Source organism: Cnephaeus nilssonii, assembly GCF_951640355.1.
Source record: "Cnephaeus nilssonii genome assembly, chromosome: 4".
Classification (NCBI taxonomy): Eukaryota; Metazoa; Chordata; class Mammalia; order Chiroptera; family Vespertilionidae; genus Cnephaeus; species Cnephaeus nilssonii.
This window is the reverse complement of record NC_137075.1, coordinates 108389228-108414769: the sequence shown is the minus strand read 5'-3', so window position 1 is coordinate 108414769 and position 25542 is coordinate 108389228. Positions and strand designations below refer to the sequence as shown.

The window sequence follows — 25542 nt, the reverse complement described above, 5'->3', positions numbered from 1 at the left end:
AGTCTGTCCGCAGGATCATCCTAGCACCTCACTCCGCGGCCTGTTGGGAGAGTTCAGTGATACAGTGTGGGTAAACAAGGGCCTGTCCACCACCACACTGAGCGCTGAAGTAATAGCTGTTTTTATAATTAATAAGTTGTAAAGGCCTTTGGTGCTAAGTATCTATCTATAATAATAGAGGAGTAGTATGCAAATCAACCGAATGGCCTACCAGCAGAACGACAGTCCTGACGACCATTCTATGACACGCACTGGCGCTAGGCCAGCCAAGGTGGGTGCGATGCGATTGGGTGGGGGGCAGGGGGCCGCCATCGCCCCACGATTGCCCTGCAGAGGGAGGCCCAGGCCATGGGCCGGTGGGGCAATTAATCGGGGGGCTCTGGGAACGGGGTGTGGTCGCGGGTGTGGGCAGGAGGTGGGGCCGCAAAGCCGGGCCGCGAAGCCAGAGAAAGGAAGGCCAAACCTTGCATGAATTTCGTGCATCGGGCCTCTGGTTTGTTACAAACTTCATTCCGATTTTAGACATTTAAAATATGTCAATACTAGTAGAATATGAAAAAAAGAAAAATGTGTAGGTCTGTAAGTACCTTACCTCCAACAACCAATTTTCCTAAGCATAAAATATGAGCAAGCCACTTATTGTGAAAACTTATTTAAAAGCTTTGAGGTTTTACTTTTCAAAGTTGCTAACAGAGCTTAGGTAAGTCTTTTTTATAATAGGTTCTGTAGGGAGATTAGTAAATTAGTGTTTAGTTTTCTTTTTCATAATGACTTTTAGATCCTGCTTACAGTTGTCATTGAACAATGCTAACACTGAACATTTTCTTCCTCCGAACTCGCCTCGTTAGGTGGAACGTGATCCGCTCTGTGTCTCTGCTGTCACAGTGGTGGTCTGTCTTGTTTTGCTAGTATTTCTTATCATGGCTCATGTCATTAGGGCTGCACTGAGATTCCACAGGGCCTAAGGGACATCTATTTAAGTATTGTTCCTTTGTAAATGGCACAGGTAATCTCCAGGCACTCTCAGACTTTTTGTTTTCTACACTTCAGTTTTGCTTAGTTTTCTAAAGATGAGAGACATTTTGGAAATGGTAACTCAGAGCATTATAAGCAAATTCACAGTAGCATCTGGTTTTCCAGAGCTGATTCAAATCTGGAAAAAAAAGGACAGTCATTTGTAAAAAGATAGGGGCTCTATTGGACTTTTCCTTTATAAATTACATTCTCATTTAAAAATATATATTTTTTAATGATTGATTTTTTTTTTTCTGAGAGAGAGAGAGACAGATATGGATTTTGTTGTTCCACTTAGCTGTGCATTAATTGGTTGATTCTTACATGTGCCCTGACCGGGAATGGAACCTCTGTCCTTGGCCTATCGTGATGACAATCTACCCAGCGGTCGCCAACCTTCCGGATCTCACGGACCACCAGTGCTTCGCAGACCACCGGTTGGCGACCGCTGCTCTAACCAGCTGAGCTACCTGGCCGGGCTGCATTCTGATTCTGGGTCAGACAAGTAGGATTTACTCTGGTGGATCTATAGACATGATTACATGAAGGCAGTGATTTTTTAACTGGTGAGCTTCAGAAATTTTAAAACATGCAATACCTGGCTCTCCCTCCCTGGAGCACATCCAAGCCTTTCCCTCCCCCTCCCCTCCCCTCCCCGGCCCCCCCCCCCCCCCCGCCTCCCCCAGGCCAGTCACCTTGACCTTCCTCACTCCCCGGCTCCTAAGGCCCTTCCCTCCCTCCAAAGCTTGTTTCCTAAGCCCATTGCTTCTGCAAATTACTCTTCCTCCTCTGTGATTTCCCGAATAAATGTTCTCTTATTAAAGACAAAAATAAAAAACATGCAATACCCGACCTCCTTTCCCTTAGATTTGTCAACCAAAAAATGACAACAGCCAACACAAGAGTGAATCAAAATTATACCCTTTTTTGTTTGGGTCAGAATCCAAAAATATATTTTTTGGTGTGCCGCAGGATTTTAGTAATTAGTTAGTGTGTGCCATGAGATGAAAAAGGTTGAAAATTGCTGCATTAAGGTGTTTTTTCAGGGACATAATTTTGCTAATTATCTGTGTTGTTTTAAGCCTTGTTTCTTGCTGGGAAAAGGATTAGTACTCAACTTTGGGTATTAATAGACATGATAAAACAAGATTTGTACAGCTATAAATGTTTATTACTTGAGGAAAGAAAAATGTATACAAAAGAAACTATATGTTTATTTAAAGTTGTTTTTATTGGGAAAAATACTTTACTATTATATAGGTTGAATAATTAGCATAGCTAGATTTTTTTAAAACAACAACTTTAGCCCTAGCCAGTTTAACTCAGTGGATAGAGTGTTTGCCTGCAGGCCATAGGGTCCCAGATTCGATTTGGGTCAAGGGCACGTGTCTTGGTTGCAGGCTCCTCCCGGGCCCTGGTCACAGGAGTGGGGAAGGGCAGGAGGCTACCAATCGATGTGTTTCTCTCATATCAATGTTCCACTCTGTCTTTCCCTCTCTCTTCTACTCTCCCTAAAAATCAATGGAAAAATATCTTCGGGTGAGGATTCACAAAAAAATAAAAAATAAAACAACTTTATTGGTCTATGATTCAGCCTCTGGAAAGCACTAATCTACTTTCTTTCTCTATGGGTTTGCCTTGTCTCAGCATCTCATGTAGATGGATTTACACAATGTGTGACCTTTCGTATCTGGCTTCTTTCACTTAGCATAATGGTTTAAGGGTTCATTCATGTTGTAGCATTTACTTCATTCCTTTTTATGAGAAGTAATGTTTCATTGTATAGGTAGACATACCACATAGATATACCACATATCATTGTATAGATAGATATAGATGAATTATCCATCAGTTTGTGTTATTTCCACTTTTGGGCTATTATGAATAATGTCCCTATAAACATTTGTGTTCAGGTTTTTGTGTAGATGTTTTAGTTCTCTTGGGTATGTACCTAGGCGTAGATATGTTTTTAAAATACATATAGGAATATGTGATCTTGAATTTTACAAAAAAATATGTAGAAAGAGGAAGTCTTATTTTGACAATTATTGGTACACCTAAGTTAAATTTTTTAAAGGTCAAGAAAATTTAATTATAGATCATTTATATAGTTTTAATGAGATAACCTTTGTGGTTGATTATTTAGAAGAATGCATGATTCTTTGTTCTGGTGCCCTTGTATAATGATTAATGTTGTATTTCAGATAGTTTCAACATAAAAACTAGGTAAAACAGTTTGTTGAGAGGTTATTAAATAACGGGGAGTATATTGCAAGTAGGAAAGTATTTATTGAAACTTTTGCTATCTTTCCTTTTTTTATTTTGAAACAGTTTGAAGTAGTGGTTCAGCTCATAGCTTTGGAGTCAGACCAAATACGGCTCACATTTATTATGGCTCAGTGACTTGGAGCAAGTTATATAACTTGTCCTTCTTGCCCTGATCTGCAAAACGAAGGGTGGTACCTATCTCATAGAGTTGGTGTGAATTGAGAAGTGCGATGTAGACATCACAGTCCCTAATAATGTTCACCGATAAATGTGATGGGAGTGCCTTCCCCCAAGCATGACTCCTCATTTAGTCCTGGTGGGTTTCTTAAGGCCCCGAGAGCAGTAGTTTTCAAACTGCTTGGGGAAACATCTTTACAGAGTGACTCAGTCATACACATAGCCACACACACATCTCTATGCATGGATAAACAGGATGGGCAAAAATAGGTTCACAGTTGTATGTAGAACAAAGTTTATTCTTGTATTATTAATTATTGTATGATTTGTTTGTATCATAACTGTAGACCTACTTTTGCCCACCCCTGTACAGAGTCAGACTTTCAGGAGAGAACTTTTGCCATGTGTGATGGACTATTTTATTTTTACTTTAAATTAATAGACTATTTTTTTAGAGCAGTTTTAGGTTTATACAAAAATTGAGTCTTGACCATTTACCCTATTATTAACATCTTGAAATAGTGTGGTACATTTGTTGCAGTTGATAAGCTAATGTTGATACATCTATATATATAAAAGCCCAGTGACTGAACGGCGGAACAACCAGAAGGACTGGTCGACCAGTTGCTATGATGTGCTCTGAACCACCAGGGGGCAGATGCTCAACGCAGGAGCTGCCTTCTGGTGGTCAGTGTGCTCCCACAGTGGGAGTGCCGCTCGGCTGACTGGGATGAGCTGCGCTCCCACAGCAGGCAATCCCTGCAGGCCATGTCCCCCACCAGTGCACGAATCCATGCACCAGACCTCTAGTCTATCTATATATATAAAAGGCTAATATGCAAAGTGTCCCCTTGGGAGTTTGACTGGGAGACCAGGAGTTTGATCACTTGCTATGGCATATGCTGACCACCAGGAATGACATGCGCTGACCACCAGCAGCTGGCTGCCAGGGAAGGGAGGCCCCAGCCGGCAGCCGGAAGGCCCCAATTGGCCATGATTACCAGCCAGGCCTAGGGACCCTACCTGTGCACAAATTTCGTGCACCGAGCCTCTAGTTATTAATAACTGAAGTCCATAGTTTACAAGGGGGTTCACTCTTTGTGTTGTGTAGTTCTGTGAGTTATGACATAAGTGTGATGTCATTTATCCTCCATTCTAACATCATACAGAGTAGTTTCACTGCCTGAAAGTCCCCTGTGCTCCACTTATACACCCCTACTCTAGCCTCTGGCTACCACTGATCTTTTTGTCTCCATTGTTTGCCTTTCCCAGAATGTCATATTGTTGGAATCATGCAGCATGTAGCCTTTCAGAATGGTTTCTTTCACTTAGCAATATGTGCTTAAATTTCTTCCATGTCTGTCTGTGACTTGATAGCTCATTTCTTTTTATCACTGAACTAGAGGCCCAGTGCACAACATTCATGCAAGGGCTCGGTCCTTGCAGCCCTGGCTTTGTCCAGAAGGTCTTCTGGATGTCCAGTCTAATTAGCATATTATACTTTTATTATCCTATCTAATAAAAGGGTAATATGCAAATTAATCATCACTCCATCACAAAGATGGAGGCTCCCATTGCCACAAGATGGCGGCGTTCAGTCCTCTCATCCCCACCAGAGTGCCCCAGTCCCGGGAGGAGGTGGGCAGTGGCTGCTGAGAGCGGGCAGCGTGAGTGGCCTGGCGGAATGCTTGCTTTGTCGCCGCAGTGACGAGGCAAGCGTTCTGCGCCCGGCCGCGGGTGGGCCTCTGGGCCGCGGAGAGCTTGTTTTATGTTATTCTCTTCTGTTCCATTAAAAAACAAAACTAGTCCTAAAGCACTTCATTTTATAGCCCACCGGCAGGTCACAACCTACGGTTTGAAACTCAGTGTTTGTTCTGCTTGCATGATGTTCAGGTGGACAATGTTGGTAAAGCAGCCATCATTCCAGGCGGTGATTCCCAACATTGATGAGCAGGGGTGTCAGAGTCGATAATGCTCTTTTTTTGTTCTAGAAGGTTCTTTAAGTTTCAGTGAATAGAGTAAAACCTGATCAACTGTATCACCTCCACACCCAGTAGTAAGGACGCATCTAGGCGATAAGGAAAGCTTCATGAATTTTGCATTTCTACAAGGTTAGACAGGTTTCCTGGAAATGCATATGCCGTGAGGTGCTGAAGGGAGTTAGTAAGTAAGGCGGAGGGAAGCCAGGGTGTGTGTGTGTGTTCCCAGGAATAGCGTATAGCCAGATTTCATTGATTCAGATTGGTGAGAGGGGATTTTTGCATGGTGGACTTTTTTTATTTATTGTTGACTCTATTACAGATGCCCCCCCCCCCCATCTTAAGATGTTAGATTATTAAAAAATAAAAGCAGCGACTTGAAATAAACAGAATTGATGTGGAGATTGAGGATCTAATTTAATGGGCATTTAACTTTGAGTAGATGCTACTCAAATATTTAACTATCTCTGTCCTCACAGACGAGAGCGTGCTCGTATAGATAAAGACCACTGTTCTCCAAGGGCCACTTCTGCTTCTTTGCCAAAATAACACAGATTCCAGTTATGGGAACTGAGCTTACCATGATCTTACCTGCACCTCTCTTTTCTTCAGAGGTCTTTCTTTTCCCCAGAAATTTACAGAGGAGGGGTGGGCCCTCAACCAATACCCTGCAGCACCGCCTTGTGGAAAGAGGGAAGGCTTTAGCAGGCATGTCCATGACATGTGGGCGCGAGTGAATCCTGCCAAATATCACAGAGGTGCATGCCGGCACCTGATGTTTGCGCGAACATTTTTTTTGATGAAGCAAAAATAGGGTTATTGTCCACACTCCAATGAAGGAAAGAGCCTCTGTCAAATGGAGAAGATGAAGATTCTAAGCAGCTGATTTGGGACCTACTACAATGGGAGGACTTGCTTTGTAGGTCTGTTACCTAACACCTCGGCAGGCTTTTTCAAGGCGTCTCCCTCCTCCCGGGCCTGGTTTTCTAATCGCTTACGGTACCCTGGCTGGATTTGCGGGCGGTCTGTGCTCTCCTCCTGAACCTCCCCAGGAAGCATTCGGGATCACATTCTTTGTTGGCAGAGGCTGTGTCTTTAGGTCTGGCAGGAGCTTGGTTAACTGGTCTTCCATCCGGAGCAGCCTGAGCTTGTACGCCGGCTCCCCCGTTAGCTGTCTCAGGCCTCAGACATCGGAGGCAGAGTCCACTCCCACGATTTCTTAGATGTGTTAGGAATTGCTTTCCATCTTCCCTCTTCACCTCAGCTTGGTCTTCAAAGAATTCAGCAAAAAGAGGTTGTACTGCCGAAACCGGTTTGGCTCGGTGGATAGAGCCTGCGGACTCAAGGGTCCCGGGTTCGATTCCGGTCAAGGGCATGTGCCTTGGTTGCGGGCACATCCCCAGTGGGGGGGTGTGCAGGAGGCAGCTGATCGATGTTTCTCTCTCATCGATGTTTCTAACTCTCTATCCCTCTCTCTTCCTCTCTGTAAAAAATCAATACAATATATATATATATATATATATATATATATATATAAAAGAGGTTGTACTGAGTCTTCAGTGGAATTACAGGCCACAGATCAAGGAGCCGCCCTGACAGATAAAGGTGCGGCTGACAGGGTGCCACGGGGGTAACAGCAACACGGCGCCCTGCGAGAGCGGCGGGTCGTCCTCCCTCTCAGCCTGGGAGAGAACCAGGATAAACCGTGCGGTGCTTGCGCTCACATTTTTAAGGTGTTTTCTCCTTCTCTCTGGTGTGGACAAGAGGGTAAAATGTCAGGCATCTTTTGCTCTTGAGACCTTGAAGAGGAGAAGACAGCCACCTACCCTTCAGGTCTCAACCTGTTGTAAAAAGAAAGTCTCCCTCTAACTGGGGAGCTGAGGGGGTGCCTGCTGTGTGCCAGGTACCACTCCGGGCTCCAGGGATGCAGCAGTGGACTCCCTGAGGCTCAGGCTCTCCCAGAGCTTACGTTTGGTGGGAGGAGGCGGGGTGAACACATACATACATACCATAGGTGAGGTGGTGAGTGCTGAGAAGGAAGACAGAGGGGAGGGAGAGGACAGGGAGGGGTGGAATGGTGCTGTTGGACAGATTGGCTAGGGCATGCTTCCCCGATCAGACCTGTGGCCCTTCGGCAGCTGCGGGAAGGGCGGTCTCGGCAGAGGGCCCAAGTGCACAAGCCCTGGGGCCGGAGTCGGCTTGCTCTGTTGGGAGGGCGGTGAACGTGCCCGCATGCGTGGGGCAGGGGTGAAGGGAGGTGCGGTCAGAGGTGTGCATCTGCGGTGCCGCTCCTGTGGGGCCTTGTAGCCAGGACCTGAGACCTTGGAGTTTACGCAGAGAGCGGGGCACCATATCCGAAGGGCGCTCTTGCCGCCGCGCAGTCGGAGGTGAGGTGGCGGGGGTCGGGGAGGAGCCGTGGGAACGCGCTGCCAGGTCTGTGGGCCTTTACCTGAGGGTGACGTGATGGTACTGCCGGTGGACTGTGGGGAGGAGGACCGCCCGAGGGTCCTGTTTGTGCGCCCGGCTCCGGCGGCGTGCTGTTCGCAATGAGAGGCGGTGGGGAGTGGGAAGAGGCTCCAGGCCAGGCCCAGGCGTGGCTTCCTCACCGCCCATGTGGCTGAGTTTCAGCTGGTGGGCAGTGCTGCATGCTCAGGCGGGCCGGGAGCTTAGCGCTGATGCTCAGGTGGGGCAGGTGGCCCCAGGAAAGCTGGAGGGCTTTTGATGTCCCCCATTCCCACCCCAACTGATCCTTTCTGTGGCTTTTATGTGCTGTTTCCTCACAAGCTACCAAGTAAGTTTGACAAGTCACTAAAATTTGCTTTAGCGTTTATTATCTTATTTCTCCTTGTTTGTCACCCCTGCGTTCCTTTTCCATTGGAAAGCGGAAGCAGGTGGGGATCGCTGAGCTGAGGGGTCTGCTGCTGGCCCTGAGCGAGGGGTTGTCCCAAAGGGCGCCCGACCCCGGGTCTGCTGAGCCCTGGTGAGAGGGAGGGTTAGACACGGGTGGACGAGGAAGCGGCTCCCGGCAGCAGAGCAAGGACAGACCCGAGTCTCCTCTTTCCTTTCAGTCTTCACCTGAAGGTGTTTTCCCATTGGTTTCTAGAGAGAGTCTAAGGGAGGGAGAAGGGGAAAGAGGGAGAGAAGAGCGAGCGAGAGAGAAACATCAACGTGAGAGAGACACATCGATTGGTTGCCTCCTGCCTGGGCCCCTACCCGGGCTGGAGGACCTGTAACCGAGATATGTGCCCTTGACCGGGAATCGAACCCAAAACCACTGAGAAAAACTTGCCAGGGCTCCTTTTTATTTGTTTTAATTTTTATTGAATTTATTGGGGGTAACATCCTATCTAATAAAAGAGAAACGTGCAAATTGACCGTACCTTTGCTACGCCCACAGCCAATCAGAGCGAATATGAAAATTAACCCAATCGAAGATGGCGGTTAATTTGCATATGCAGGCCCTGAGCGGCCTGGGTCCCGGAAACATTCTCTGGACCCAGGCCGCTCCTAGCCTGTAGGCCTGAGCTTAGGTCCTGAGCGGCAAGGGTCCCAGAACGCCCCCTGGCCACTCAGAGCCTATGGGTGCAGGATGTTCCCGCCCCACCCCCAGCTGCTTGCAAAGGCTTGCGCACGAAGCGGCAGTTTGGGTCCATGCCCCCAGCCAGGCGTCCACGATGGGGGGCTGGCTGCTGGACTCTGGGGTGTGCTGAGACCCTGGCGGCCACCGCTGCGTGCTGCCCAGGGTCCCTGCATGCCCCCAGCCTGGGGCCCATGGTGGGGCTGGCTGCTGGCCTCGGAGGTGTTTGGAGACGGGGATGTTCCCGCCCCGCCCACAGCAGCTTTCCGAGCTCCAGCACCAAGTGGCGGTTCGTGTCCACGCCCCCAGCCCAGCGCCCTCCACAGGGGGATGGCTGCTGGCCTCGGAGGTGTGCAGAGACCCTGGCGGCCACCACTGGGTGGCAGGGACACGCCCCTAGCCCAGTGGACACAACCCAGGGGCTGCATGAGCTGCAGAGGATACACCTTTTTAAAAAATATATATATTTTACTGATTTTTTGTACAGAGAAGAGGGGAGAGGGATAGAAGATCAGAAATATCAATGAGAGAGACACATCCATTAGCTGCCTCCTGCACACTCCCCACTGGGAATGTGCCTCCAACCAAGGTACATACCCTTAACAGGAATCAAACCTAGGACCCTTCAGTCTGCAGGCCCACGGTCTATCCACTGAGCCAAACCAGTTTGAGAGTAAATACCTTTTCTGACAGCTCATTGGCTAAGCTCCCTGTAGGCCGCCACTTGCAGTATTCTTGGGAATTTGGGTTATAAGAATCCAAGAAGGTAATCTAGGGTTTTTCCACCACACTCCTGGAGGAAAAAATGAAGGTCTCTTGAGGGGTCCCAGATTGGAGAGGCTGCAGGCTGGGCTGAGGGACAACCCCCCCGCCCCGCCCCGTGCACGAATTTCGTGCACCGGGCCTCTAGTTCATTAATAAAACTCTGTAGGTTTCACGTGTACAATTCTGTAATACATTGTCTGCATATTGTGTGTTCATTGAGTTTCTTATTTCAGGCTTTTTTGTGCCATGCCAGTAGAGTTTCTTTTATTTCCTCTTCTGGAAGTTTACTTTTTAAAAACAGCTTTATTGGAGTATAATTTATAGACCTAAAATTCAGCCATTTTAAGTAAACAATTCAGTGATCTTTACTAAATTTACAGAGTTGTACAACTATCCCCACAATCTAATTTTAGAACATTTCTGTCACCCCAAAAGAGAAATTTGGGGCCTCTTTGCAGTCACTCCCCTAACTTCTGTCTCTATGGACTTGCCTAATACGGACATTTCATGTAAATAGAATCATTATAACACGTGGCCTTTTTTGTCTGGTCTCTTTCACCTAGCATCATGTTCTCAAGGTCCATCATGTAGCCTGTGTTAGTACTTTGTTCTTTTTTATTATGGTTGGATAACATTCCATCATATGATTACCACATTTTATTCATTCATCAGTTGATGGACATTTGGGATGTTCCACCTTTTGGCTACTATGAATAATGCTGCCAGGAACATTTACATAGACTTTGTATGAATGGATAGTTTTATTCTCTTGGGTAGGTAACTAGGAGTGAAATTGCTGGGTTAAAGGGTAAATCTATGTTTAACATTTTAAAACCGCTGAATGGTTTTTCAAAATGGCTATAGCATTTTATATTTCCACCACCAATATACAAGAATTTGTTTCTCCACATCCTCATCAACACTTGTTATTGTCTGTCTTTTTTATTAATATGATGTATGACGTAACATTGTGTCATTGTATAATTAACATACAGCATTGTGAAACATTGGATGATTTGTTGCATGTCTGTATTGCAGATAGTTCCTATTTTTTAATGGTTTCTACATCCTTTTTTGTATTGATCTCAGAGAGGAAGGGAGAAGGAGAGAGATAGAAACATCAGTGATGAGAGAGAATCATGGATCAGCTGCCTCCTGCAAGCCCTCTACTGGGGATAGAGCCCACAACCTGGGCATGTGCCCTGACCCAGAATCGAACTGTGACCTCCTGGTTCATAGGTCAGTGCTCAACCACTGAGCCACGTGGCGGTGCCAGGTTTGTAAACATTTTAAAGGTTCTATGTAGATTATTGAAATTAGTTATTGATTCCAATTGATTTTCTTTCACAGTCAAACATTCTTGAAAGTAAGGATAAGGTGACCTCCTAAGTTACTTGATTAGTTCTCAGTTGCCTGCCTGCTAGCCTGCCTCCCTCCCTCTTTTTCTGAGCACCACATGTGTGCAGCATCTTACTCAAGCGCTGAGTTAGAGAACACGTGTCCTGCCCTCATGACATTACAGTCATTCTGGGTTTATCAGGCCCTTTTTTAAAAAATATTTTTTTATTGATTTCAGAGAGGAAGGGAGGAGGAGAAAGAGAGAAACATCAATGACAGAGAGTCAATGATTGGCTGCCTCCTGCACGCCCCCTACTGGGGATTGAGCTGCAACCTGGGCATGTGCCCTTGACCGGAATCCCTTCAGTCTGCAGGCCAACGCTCTATCCACTGAGCCAAACCAGCTAGGGCAGGCCTTTTTTTAAAAAATAAAAATGTGTGCATATTGGGACATGCTTTGTTGATTCCAAGACGAGGTCACAACTCACTCCTGTGAGTCACAGACACTGTTCCAGTAGAGGATATAATCATGAGAACCACTGGTAATTTAGTGTAAGAATGTTGTGCTAAAAATAGCCGATGTCTGTTAGAGGAGAGCAGAAGGAGACTGTCTCAGAGGACGGGTAGACTGGGTCAGGATGGGTGGACTGGGTCAGGATGGGTGAACTGGGTCAGGACGGGTAGACTGTGTTAGGATGGGTAGACTGGGTCAGGACGGATGGACTGGGTCAGGATGGGTGAACTGGGTCAGGACGGGTGGACTGGGTCAGGACGGGTGGACTGGGTCAGGACAGGTGGACTGGGTCAGGACGGGTGGACTGGGTCAGGACGGGTGGACTGGGTCCGGACGGGTGGACTGGGTCCTGACGGGTGGACTGGGTCAGGACGGATGGACTGGGTCAGGACGGGTGGACTGGGTCAGGACGGGTGGACTGGGTCAGGACGGGTGGACTGGGTCAGGATGGATGGACTGGGTCAGGACGGATGGACTGGGTCAGGACGGATGGACTGGGTCAGGACGGGTGGACTGGGTCAGGACGGGTGGACTGGGTCAGGATGGGTGAACTGGGTCAGGACGGGTGGACTGGGTCAGGACGGGTGAACTGGGTCAGGACGGGTGGACTGGGTTAGGATGGATGGACTGGGTCAGGACGGGTGGACTGGGTCAGGACGGGTGGACTGGGTCAGGACGGGTGGACTGGGTCAGGACGGGTGAACTGGGTCAGGACGGGTGGACTGGGTTAGGATGGATGGACTGGGTCAGGACGGGTGGACTGGGTCAGGACGGGTGGACTGGGTCAGGATGGGTGGACTGGGTAAGGACGGGTGGACTGGGTCAGGACGGATGGACGGGGTCAGGATGGGCAGACAGGTCAGGAAGCACGTCTGAAAGGTGGGCATTGGGGGGGGTGGAGAAGGAGGAGCAGGGGCAGGACAGGGAATAGTTGAGGAAAGATAAACATCTTGTCTTCAAATACTTGTTACAGCACATTGTATAAATCTGTGTTTTTCTAACTGCACTTAACCAAATCTTTTATTTTCAACACATTAATCTTTTAGGAAGGTTAAACATTAACTTTTTTTCCTGTAGTTGTTTTCTTTTGTTCACTTAATCCTTAACCCTATTGGGTTCCATCTCTATTTTATATGTACTCTTAAGAAAGGAAAAAACACGACTCATTAAGTTGTGACATGCTGTCAATTGTAAGATCTATTGTGATTTCGAAGATGTTACAGTGTGAACAAAACACAGTGCTCCTAGAATCGATGCTCTGACATTTGTGTGGAGGTTCTTCAGGTGTTTGTAAGCTAAGGCAATCGCGCTAGAATAACAGTAGCAGTCACACGCCTTTTCAGCTTTAATTTTAGATGCTGCTTTAGGGAAATATGTGCCGTCCAGGTCAATGCAACTTCATTATCTTGAAAGCTTTTTAATCTGTCATGATTATAATGAAATTAGCTTTGGTTGAATAAAGATTGGGGGAAATGAATTTTGCTAAGATTGGGAAATACAGGGTTTTCTAAAGACTATAAAGTAGAATTAAAAAGTAGTTTTAGTGATCTTTGTATAAGTTTCCTGGGTGTTCTTAACTTTTAAAAATCTGTGTTCAGCCTCCCAACTCTGCCACTCCACCTCTTCTCCCCTCCCCCGTCATGTTGAACTTATTCACGAGCTGAAAAGTGCCCCAGAATAGTGTCCTGCGTCATTCATTCTGACAGCAAGTTCGTAAAGAACTCTGCCTTTCAGAGGAAGCACAGGCCGCGCCTTTCTGAGTGTTCAAGGGGCTGCTGTGTGCGGCCTGGATCTGGCCAGAGCCCCGTCTTCCAGAAGCAAATGATGGAGTAACGCTCACTGGCTTCTCTACGGAGAACAGCCCCTGGGCAGGCTGAGGAGAGCGGCGCTCTGCTGGTGAGGAGGGAGCCGTAGGAATAGCACTTGGGAAGTGTGAGGAATATCTTACTAACTTGAAATATTTTAAAATAGATTTTTATTGATTTCAGAGAGGAAGGGATAGGCAGGGGGATAGAAACATCAATGATGAGATGCCTCCTGCATGCCGCCTTCTGGGGATCGAGCCCGCAACCTGGGCCTGTGCCCTTGATAGGAATTGAACCCCGGACCCTTCGGTCCACAGGCTGATGCTCTATCCACTGAGCCAAACCGGCCCGGGGCTAACTTGAAATTTTGATATATAAAGTATGTTTTGGGAAAAGACATGATTAGATCTTGGAGAGCTGGGCTCTGAAATCACATAGGAAGATCTTTACCATTAGAAGTGAACAGTCAATGTGTGTAAAGAGGCTGAACATATGCTCCAGCTGTTCTGGTGAAACTTAGAGCATTCGGCCCTTTCAGTCTGGACTGTTTGCACTGGACCCAGGAATTACCTGTTTTATCCCCAATTCTATAGGTTCCAGCTCATTCATTTCAACATTCAAGAGCCCTCGGTTGTTTTCTGTTGTTGTTAACCCTACCTGAGGATATTTTTCCACTGATTTCTAGAGAGAGTGGAGGGGGGGGGGGGGGGCGGAGAGAGAGAGAAAGAGAGAGAAACATTGATGTGAGAGGACACATCAATTGGTTGCCCCCCTCACGTGCACTGACCAGGGCCAGAGTTGAACCTGCAACCCAGGCACATGCCCTTGACCGGGAATCAAACCTGTGATTCTTTGGTGCATGGGCTGACGCTCTAACCACTGAATACACTGGCCAGGGCCCCATTTTTTTGTGTTTTTTTTTTTTGTGTGTGTGTGTGCTTTTAAATATATATATATATATGATTCTCTTACGGGTTAATGAGCAGAAGTAACTTAAATTCCTTATAAGATAGAAATGTGTTCATAATATCCAAGAAGAACAGAAGGAAAACTGCTTGTTTATTACACAGACTGGCTGGCTGTACCTTAGATTCCTGCAGTATTTCCTCAGTCCCATGGCATGGTGGAGGTGTTATGTTTGTGCGCCTTTCGTGGAGACGACCAGACGTGAATGTGCCCCCTCCGTGTTAGATACTGATGAGGCAGTGGTAAATGGAAGATTCCCAGGTGGATGGGCGGAGGGGTGTTAGCTGTGATGTAACAAAGATACCTGTGAAGAGTTCCCAGATCACAAAGGAGGGAACACGAGTCCTCCCTGGTGAGAGAAGGTGGCGAAGGGAGGTTTTGCAAAGGTGGTAGCATATGAGCTGTTTTGAAGGTTGACTAGGAGTGTACAGGCAAATAGAGAGAATGTGATTGGCGTTGAGGGAGCAAGGTCAAGGTTCGCTGTGGGAAGGCACTGGGACGAGAGGGCTGAGAGGAAGGGACTTTGCAGATATCCTGTAGGCTAGGCCTTCCCAGACGGTCCGTGGAGTCCCAGCCCGCTGAGAGTCTCAGGGGGAAGAGACTCTGAACAGAGCAGCCTTAGAATCTAAGCCCCGGAAGAGACACCTGGTTCATGGTGATGTTCCAGAAGCCAGCCTGGCCTGGGGCTGCTGTTAGGCAGTGCTGAGCGCTCTGCCAGGGAGCGGCTTGGCCTGGGTTAGAGCAGGAGCTGAAGGGGCAGGTGGGAGTAGGCAGGTTGGAGGTGAGGAGACCAGTTCATAACTATATCCATTTTGGTTACATAAAATTTGACCGTTGAAAGATGTTTAATCGCAAAACTTAGAAATTTAGGGCTCTTCTAAGAAAAAAGAATTTTAAGATGAGAATTTGGGGACAAATGCCAATTTTATTTATTTTGATCAAAGATTAAACAAATGTTTATAATGCTGTCTGATAAAAGAAAATATTTTATTTAAATTATACTTTAAGAGTAATGTTCTTTTTTTAAAAAAATTCTCTTCCGACATGATCTCTTCAGATCTTAAATCAAAGTGGTAGGATTTTTTTGTTTTTAATCCTTAGCCGAGGATATTTTCCCATTGATTTTTACAGAGAGTGGAAGAGAGAGGGAAAGACAGAGAGAAACATCCATGTGAGAGAAACACATCTATTGGTTGCCTCCTGCATGTGGCCCAGGCTGGAAGGAGCCAGCAACCAAGGACATGCCCTTGACCAGCATCGAACCCGTGAACCCTTCAGTCCGCAGGCTGACACTATCCACGGAGCCAAACCAGCTAGGGCAGTGGTCGGCAAACTCATTTGTCAACAGAGCCAAATATCAACAGTACAACGATTGAAATTTCTTTTGAGAGCCAAAATTTTTTTAAACTTAAACTTCTTCTGCCCTAGCCGGTTTGGCTCAGTGGATAGAGCATCGGCCTGCGGACTGAAGGGTCCCAGGTTCAATTCCGGCCAAGGGCACATGCCTGGGTTTCGGGCTCGATCCCCAGTAGGGGGCGTGCGGAAGGCAGCCGATCAGTGATTCTCATCATTAATGTTTCTATCTCTCTATCCCTCTTCCTTCCTCTCTAAAATCAATTAAAAAATATTAAAAAACAAAACAAAAAAACTTAAACTTCTTCTAACGCCACTTCAAAATAGACTCGCCAAAGGCCGTGGTATTTTGTGGAAGAGCCACACTCAAGGGGCCAAAGAGCCGCATGTGGCTCAAGAGCCGCAGTTTGCAGAACACGGGACTAGGGCAAAGTGGTAGGATTCTTTAAAGATAAAAAATGCTAGAAAGTTTTAATTTTTTCAAATACATTGTAATGTATTTTTATATTTAAGGGCACTTGCATTTCTTTTACTGTGATACATTAATATCTCAACCAATTTTTAAAAATAAATTGGATTTTTTGGTGTTTTTGTTATAATTTAGGAGCCCTTTATATATTGAAGAGGTTAGCTTTCTGTTTGTAATATGAGTTGCAAATATTTCCCCCCAGTTTGTCTTTTTTGCTTTGTGAAAGATTCTTATATTTAATTACTTGGATATATCATTTTCGAAATGGTGTCTGTTTTTTGAGTCATGGTTGGAAAGGGCTTATGTACTCCAAGGTTATAAAAAGGAATTTGCCCCATTTATTCTAGAACTTTCATATCTTTATGATTTACATTTAAATGTTTGATCAGTTAGGAACTGGTGCTGGTTTGTGATGTGCAGGGTGAGTCCAGGCAGATATTTAGTAGCTCGTACGCCATTCACTGTGTAGTCTTATCCCTCCTCGACTGAGAACGCCGCCTTCATCACCCACCATCTCCTGTGTCTGGACTCGCCGTCTGCTAGTGCCGTGTTGTTCTGACACTTTAGGATGTCTGGTAGTGCTAGTTGCCTTCTAATGCTCTTCTCTTTTGGAACTTTTCTGCTGTTTGTACATTTTAATTTTTCTACATGAACTTTAGAATCTGTTGATGTATTTCCAAAAACTGATCCTGTAGGCATTTTGGTGGGGGTGGGGGTGGGGGTGGGAGGGGGTGTAGAGATGGGTGGAGTGGCTGTGGGGAGGTGGGGAGTTGCTTTCAATTTACAGATTAATCTCTTTATGATAATGACTCTAAGTTGTAGCTTTGACTTAATCTTTTCTCTTACAGATGATATTAACCGTGTTCTTGAGCAACAATGAACAGATTTTGACAGAAGTTCCTATAACACCAGAAACAACATGTCGAGATGTTGTGGAGTTTTGCAAGGAACCCGGAGAAGGCAGTTGCCACTTGGCTGAAGTGTGGAGGGGAAATGGTATGTGTGAGGCCCTAAGATTGCTAAGGACCTCAGACTCGATGTTCATCAGATGCACAGTGTTGTTTCTGGTTTTCTGCTTTCTGTGGTAACAAGGAATTGGGTGATTAAAATAAAAGTAGTATTGTATTACATGGGGATGGGGTCTCAAATGCTGTTCATACAAAGGTGTTCTGTGACTTGACCCTTGCTACAGACATCCATAAATATTTATTAAAGTGAGACGAGTAAATACTGGTACCACGGTTAAGGACCTTGTCCGCTAGTTGGGCAGTGTAGGTAATATGGCTGCTGAATACAGGAAGTTCTGCCAAATAATTGGGACTCTCAGAGGAGGGATTGAATTTAGATAGACTAGGATATTCTAAGCGGGGGAGCAATGCGAAGGATGGAGGAGAGAAAATGTGTGTGCTGCTGAGACTGTTGAGAGAAGGCAGGCAGCAGGGGAGAGACTAGACTAGCTCACCAGCCTGGCAGAGGGCAGCCTTTACCAGTCTGCGCAGGAGGTGACCGCTGGGTGGTCTGTGTTGGAAAGTAGGAGAGTGAGCAGCTGGGACATTTTGATTCAGGATGATAATGAGATGAGCATCCAAATGGAAGAGTTTAAAGGGCACCTAGAGATAATCAGTGAAATCGTCCGTGGTGTGTTTTTTTGCCCCACATTTTTTAAATTCGGGTATAATTGACAACATTATTAGTTTCAGATGTACAACATGATAGAGTATTTGCATATATTGCAAAACGGTCACCACCTACGTCTACTTAACATCTTTCACCATACACAGTTATGGAATATTTCTGGGGAGATGAGAACTTTTAAGATCTACTCTCTTAAAAAAAAAAAAAAAAGATCTACTCTCTTAGCAACTTTCAAATATGCAATAAAAAGTATGGAACGCTACATGAATCAGCATGTTATCTTTGCACAAGGACCATACTAATCTTCTCTGTATTGTCCCAATTTCAGCATACGTGCTGCTGAAGTTAGCACTTTTTATTTTTGTGATAGTTGACATACAATATTATATTAGTTTTAAGTGTATGACACAGTGAGAAGACACTTTATAAAGTGACCAGCATAAGTCTAGTACCCACCTGGCACCATACATAGTTATTACAGGGTTGTTGACTCTATTCCCTGTGCTGTACTTGACATCCCTGTGACTAATTTTATAATGGGCAATTTGTTCTTCTTAATGCCCTTCACCTTTTTCACCTAGCCCCTCAGTCCCCCACCCCCAATCTGGCAACCATCAGTTTATCTTCTGTATCTCTGAGCTTGTTTCTGTTTTGTTTTTTCATTTATTTTGTTTTTTAGATTCTACATATAAGTGAAATCATGTGGTATTTGTCTTTCTCTGTCTGACTTATTCACTTAGCATAATGTTCTCTAGGTCAGTGGTCGGCAAACTCATTAGTCAACAGAGCCAAATATCAACAGTACACGATTGAAATTTCTTTTGAGAGCCACATTTTTTAAACTTCTTCTAACGCCACTTCTTCAAAATAGACTCGCCCAGGCCGTGGTATTTTGTGGAAGAGCCACACTCAAGGGGCCAAAGAGCCGCATGTGGCTCGTGAGCCGCAGTTTGCCGACCACGGCTCTAGGTACATCCATATTGTCACAAGTGGTTGGATTTCTTTCTTTCTTTATTGCTGAGTAATATTCTATTGTATACACATACCACATCATCTGTATCCATTTGTCTGTCGATGCACCTAGGTTGCTTCCATATCTTGGCTGTTGTAAATGTGCTGCAGTGAACATAAAGGTGCATGTATCCTTTCAAATCAGTGTTTTTTATTTCTTCAGGTAAATACCCAGAAGTGGAATTCTGGGGCATATGGTAGTTCTATTTTTAATTTTTTGAGGAACCTCCATACTGTTTTCCATAGTGACTGCACCAGTTTGTATTCCTACCAACAGTGCACGAGGGTTCCCTTTTCTCCACGTCACCCTGTTGTTTGTCGTCTTTTTGATGGTAGCCTTTCTGACAGGTGAGGTAATAGCTCATCATAGTTTTGATTTGCACTTCCCTGTTGATTACTGAGTGACATTGAGCATCTTTTAATGTGTCTGGCCATCTGTGTGTCCTATTTGGAGACATGTCTACCCAGGTCTTGTGCCCATTTTTTAATTATACTGTTTGCTCTTTGGAGTTGTATGACTTCTTTATCTCTTTTGGATATTAACCCCTTATCAGATGTATCCTTTGTAAATGTCTTCTCCCATTTAGTAGGCTGCCTTTTTGTTTTGTTGATGGTTTCTTCATGGTGTAAAAGCTCTTTTAGTTTGCTGTAGTCCTCTTTGTTTATCTTTGTTTTTGTTGTCTTTGCCCTAGAGACATATCCAAAAAGGCATTGCTAAGAGCGATGTCAAAGAGTTTATTGCCTGTGGCTTCTTCTAGGAGTTTGGAGTCTTTAATCCATTTGGGGTTTGTACGTGGTGTAAGAAAGCGGAGTAGTTTCTCTCTCTTTTTTTGCATTTATCTGTCTATTTTCCCAGCACCATTTAATGAGGAGCCTGTCTGTACTTTACGCCAGTGCTTCCTTTACCATAGAGGAATGGACCACACAAGCATGGGTCTACTTCTGAGCTCTCTATTCTGTTCGTTGATCTGTTTGTCTGTTTTGTGCAGTATCATGCTGTTTTGATTATTATAACCTTGTAGTGTGGTTTAATAAAAGGTAGCTTGATACCTCCAACTTGGTTCTTTCTCAGTATTCTTTGGCTATTTGGGGTCTTTTGTGGCTCCATATAAAGGTTAGGATTATTTGTTCTAGTTATGTGAAAAATGCCATTGGTATTTTGGCAGGGATTACATTGACTCTGTAGATTGCCTTGGCTCATATGGACATTTTAATGATATTATTTTTTCCAGTCCATGAGCATGATACAACCTTCCATTTATTTGTGTCTTCTTCAGTTTCTTTCGTTAATATACTGTAGTTTCCAGAGTATAGCTACTTTACCTCCTTGGTTAGATTTATTCCTCGGTATTTTATTGTTTTGGTGCAATTGTAAATGGGATTTTTTTAAAAAAATTCTTTCTGATTTCATTATTAATGTATAAAAATGTAACCAATTTCTGAATATTTTGTATCGTTGAACGCCCGAGACTCACAACTTTACTAAATTAGTTTATTATTTCTAATAGTTTTTTGGTGGAATCTTTAGGGTATTCTATATATATTTATTTATCATGTCATCTACAAACAATGATAGTTTTACTTCTTCCTTTCCACTTTGGATGCCTTTTATTTCTTATCTGATTGCCGTGGCTAGGACTTAGAGTATTGCTGTATTGAATAAAAGTGGTGAGATTGGGCATCCTTGTCTTGTTCCTGATCTTAGAGAAAACGCTTTCAGGTTTTCAGCATTGAGTGTGTTACCTGTGGTATGTCATGTGTGCCCTTTATTATGTTGAGGTGTGTTCCCTCTACTCCCATTTTGCTTAGAGTTTTTATTGTAAATGGATGTTAAATTTTGTCAAATGCTTTTTTTTTGCATCTATTGATGTGATCATATGATTTTTATCCTTCATTTATTTATGTGGGAACCAACCTTGCATCCCTGGAATAAATCCCACTTGGTCATGATGTGTAACCTTTTTAGTGTATTGTTGAATTCAGATTGCTAATATTTTGTTGAGGATTTTTGCATCTGAGTTCATCAGGGATATTGGCCTGGTCCCTAAAGTCCATGTGAAATCATAACCCGTGACTTTATCTCATCACGAATAAGGACGGTCACCGCAGAGTGCAGAGGGTCACAGCGTGCTGTATTTGCCATGGCTGTTCTACATCTCCTCCCGTTGTCTAGAAGAATCCCTGGCACTCACCCTACTTTGCTTGGCTAAGCTCTACTCTTTGCCTCTCATCCCTTCCTTGAATCTTGGAGGTGGTAAATGCCCCTCCCCTGGGCTCCAGTGCTGCCATAGGATTTATTAAAACATGACTAAGTGGCTTTCATAGCTCATTAGGCTAAAATTCCAGGAGGTGGGAAGTTGTCTCTTCACCACGGTATCCCCAGTGCCCTGCCTGGTACTCGTAACAGGCCCTTCACAAACACCGGGGTCCCTGAGTGAAGTGGAACAGCAAAGCGGGGTCTTGAGGAGATATGTCCAAGTAGATGAGATGCAATGGAAGGGGAAGCTCTAGAACCAGCAGCCTTTCTCAATCTCTTCACCCTAGAGGAACCTTTAAAGTAAGTTGGGCTTCAGAGAACCCCTGCGTAGAAATCACTGCATCTGTGACTCATGGCATGCCAGTGTGATCATTATGTCATAAATGTCACCCAGTGTGATTGCCAATGCCTTTGGAAGAAAATAGTTCTCTGTGGGCCTGTGTGTTCGTTTGCCAGGATGGCCATGGCACGGCACCACAGCCTGGTGGCTTCCCCGAGGGGAACTTGTTTTCTCGATTCCGGAGGCCGGAGGTCTAAGAGCAAGGTGTCAGCAAGCTGGTTTCTCCCGAGGCCTCTCTCCCCGGCTTGTCAATGGCCACCTTCTCCGTGTCTCTGTCCCGATCTCCTCCTATAAGGACACCAGTCATATTGGAGTAGGGCCACCTTAATGGCTTCACTAACTTACTACCTCCTTCAAGGTCTTCTCTCCAATGAGGTCATGTCTGAGGCTCGGGGGTTAGGACTTCACCATACGAACTCAGCTCAGCCCCTGACAGTCCGTTGACTTGGCCGGTGTATTGCCCTGCTCTTGTGCTTCCTTCCCCACCCAGTGTCCACTCGCATGCCGACCAGGAGGGAAGGCAGACCCTTCGTGCCTCCTTGTGTGGGTTCCTCGTTGGTTTCCTCTCTGCCTTATCCAAGGGCGCCCGGGACTCACCTGATGAGGGGCGGTGTGTGTCCCACGACGCGTGTCCGGCAGCTTGTTTCCACTTTGAAACACAACTACTGAGCCTCCTTATGTAGATAAAGGGAGTGAAGCTTAGTGTGCTCTTCTTGAAATTAATCTTTTCTATAAATGTTGTTAATTCATAAAAGAAAATGGATTTTTATAGGCTTATATACCTGAGTGTTACTTATAAAACTAAAACTATGGAATAATTTTTACTTCTTTATTGTTCAATTTGTGCTCTTTTTTTGCTGTAACACCCATTCTGAGTTGAACTTGAGCTAAGCTCACACAGATTTCATTTTCAACAGAGATGAGACCATTCCTGTCCCTGCCCCTAAGTCTGCCGAGCGCAGCGAGCTGGCCTGCACACGCAGGAGGCGCAAGGCCACAGCGCGGTGTGGTCGTGTCTCTGGGAGCGACAGGACTTTCTTTTCTCTCTTTTTCAAAATTGTCCTCTGGTGCCTTTAAGAGCTAGCCCTATACTCAGGACGGCCCTCCTAAACCACAAGGGAGACCACGTGTGTCCCGCCAGACTCCCCTGTTCCAGCTGAGCAGGAGCAGAGAGGCAGGGCTTCCTTCCGAGGGGAACTAGAGCTTACTGAGGGCACCTTCATCACCCCCGCATGTGTGATAGGGTGCGCTCACCAAGTCCTTTCTCTTGGCTGAAAGTCAGGTTCTCAGACTGAGCAGAAGGGAGGAAAAATACTGTTCCGTTTTGTTCTGCCTCTCCCCAGACCATTTCTACAGGCCTTGGGACTTGCTAGTACCCTTCCTCAAATTTTCAAGCAAAGCAATAGTGGGAATATTTAAGATTTCATTTTCCCCCTTTAAATTGAGGTAAAATTCACATAATATAAAAATCACCATTTTAAAGTGTACAGTTGAGTGGTTTTTAGGACGTTCACAGTGTTGTGCAGCCATCACCAAACTCTGCACCTCCCCTCCCCTTCCTCCTCCAGAGCCAGGCAGCCACTGTGTCACTCTCTGGCTCTGTGGATTTGACACTCCAGGTCCTCGGATAAGTGGGATCACACAGTATGTGGCCTCTTTTGTCTGGCTGCTTACGCTTAGAATAATGTTCTCAAGGTGCGTCCATGTTGGAAGCCTGTATTAGTACTTAATTCCTGGTGTGGCCGGATGGGCACCATTGTCTGATATACCACATCTTATTCGTCCATCCTTCAGCTAATGGGCATTGGGGTTGTTTTCACTTGGGGCTCCTGTGGGTAATGCTGCGTGAGCGGCTGGGTGCAGTGCTCGTGTGGGCTCACTGGACGGTGAGGCAGGGTGCTCTCCTCCTCCGAACATCCGGTCACCACGGGCAGCATGTTAATGAATAGCAGGTCCCACCAGTGTTTTGGTACGTTCCTTTGAAGGGGGAGGCATACTACTTCATGACAAATATTGTGAAGGGCATTTCCCCCAGTGCTGCCTATTTAATGTTGGAAAACTGCTTTTATGTTTACTTCTTGTGTTTATTAGTTACCTACATTATTGTCCATTCATATTCCTGCTTTATTTCATTAAAGCTAAAGTTTAGTGCTTGTAATATTCTTGAATTCTAATTCATGTGTATTTTTACTTAAATGTATCTTTATGTTTTGCTTTGGGTAGGAATGACTTTGTTTCTGAGATAAATGAGATGTGTTTTTTCCAGAGCGCCCCATACCGTTTGATCATATGATGTATGAGCATCTTCAGAAGTGGGGGCCGCGGAGGGAAGAAGTGAAGTTTTTTCTTCGACATGAGGATTCCCCAGCCGAGAGCAGTGAACAAGGTAGATGAGTGCTTTCTCTCCCTTTGTTAATTTTTGCCATAAAACTTAATTTAAAAATAGGAATACGTATTAAAATGAGTTACTTATGCTTGTTGCCCCTTCACTCACAGTGTGAGAGGGAGAGTTGGTGTCCACATTCCTTTGGCCTCTGTTATTGCAGTTCAGTTATTTCACAGTCCAGGCGCCTCGCCCTGGCTTCCTTCTCAGGACCACAGCCCAGGAATGCACTCAGACATGCTGTGCAAAGGAATTGCTTTTGATAGATACCAGATGGATCGAATATCTAGGGTTTAAGAGTAAATAAAACCATGAAAGGATTAGAAAAATGCCGAGAAACATGTTTTACTTTTTATTTTTAAAGTGGACAGAACCTTTCTAAGTGTAACAATATACCAAAAAAGAAAAGACAAACTGAATTACTAAAAAAGCAAAAACTGTCTGTTTGGCAATAACCACCTTAAGCAATTTCAAAAGACAAATTATAAACTGGGAAACAGCATTTATGTAGCTCATTAGCAAAGGGCTGATTTGTTTTACATATAAAGAGTTCCTAAAAATCAATACAAAAGATGAAATAAAATAAAACCCAGTAAAAAAAATGAGCAATATGTACAAACAGAGTTCTCAGGAAAGCAAGTGTCGTGGCCCTAGGGATGGGAAAAGGCGTCCCGCCGCACTCCTCACGGAGCTGTCACCCGGCGAAGGTGGGGACACTTAGTGACCGTGCTGGGCGCGGGAGCAGGCCCTCTCCCCTGTGTTCGCGGGAGCGCCAGTGGACAGCTTCTGCAGAGGGCAGTTTGGTCATGTCTGTTCCGCTTACAAAGGCACAAGCCCTCTCACCCAGCGACCTCACTTTTGAGAACTCGTCCTAAAGCTGTGCTGCACACGGACAGGATGGTGGGTGCGTGGTCACTCGTGGGGCACCGCCGATGAGAGATAGGAGCAGCCTGCATGCCTACGGGGCCACTGGGCGGGAAATCGTGCTGCCTCCAACAGTGGGCTGCTCGCAGCCGTGACGGCCAGCCGTGTGCCCGACCCAGGTCCTGGACACACCGCGAGGCTAAGCACCATGGGAAACAGATGCACACGTGTTACCTCTGTGACAGAGAGAGAGGCCTATGTCCATATTGGCTTGTGCATGTCTGAAGTGTCTCTGGGAGGTAACGCCCTGGCCGGGTGGCTCAGTTAGTTGGCGTGTCATCCCATACACAGTAGTTTGCGGGTTTGACTCCTGGTCAGGTCGCAAACTTAGGTTGTGGATTTGATCCCCAGTCGGGGCGTGTACGGGAGGCAACCGATCAATGTTTCTCTCTCACATCGATGTTTCTCTCTCTCTAAATAAAAATCAATGAAAACATACCCGTGGGTGAGGATTACAAAAAAGAAGCTGGGGATTGCTTATCGTTTGCCTGTTTGTTCCTTTTGCATTTTGAACCATGGGAATATACTACCTCTTTGAGAATTAAATTTAACCAAAAAGGGAATCTTTTTTTCTGAGAGCATATAACTGTGCAGTGAAGAGACCCTCAGCTTGCTATTTGAGAGTGATTGTGGATTACTTCTGTTTTAGAAAATCAGCAGCACAAGGATATCCTTCTGTGCAAAGATTTCTTTATGCACGTTCTTCCTCTTCGTCTGTATTTTACATGACAGGACAGTGTGCCCTCGTGCTAAGAGCCCTGTCACCG

At 45.4% G+C, this 25542-nt stretch overlaps 1 protein-coding gene across 1 annotated transcript in view; it reads left to right on the top strand.

Annotated features, from left to right (window-relative positions):
• The window catches only part of PPP1R13B (protein phosphatase 1 regulatory subunit 13B), a 79888-nt gene that overhangs the window by 20073 nt on the left and 34273 nt on the right, over window positions 1-25542 (top strand). The window contains exons 2-3 of the mRNA XM_079768252.1: window positions 17074-17221; window positions 23735-23854. Coding sequence (XP_079624378.1) covers window positions 17074-17221; window positions 23735-23854 — 268 coding nt within the window. The remainder of the gene's footprint in view (window positions 1-17073; window positions 17222-23734; window positions 23855-25542) is intronic.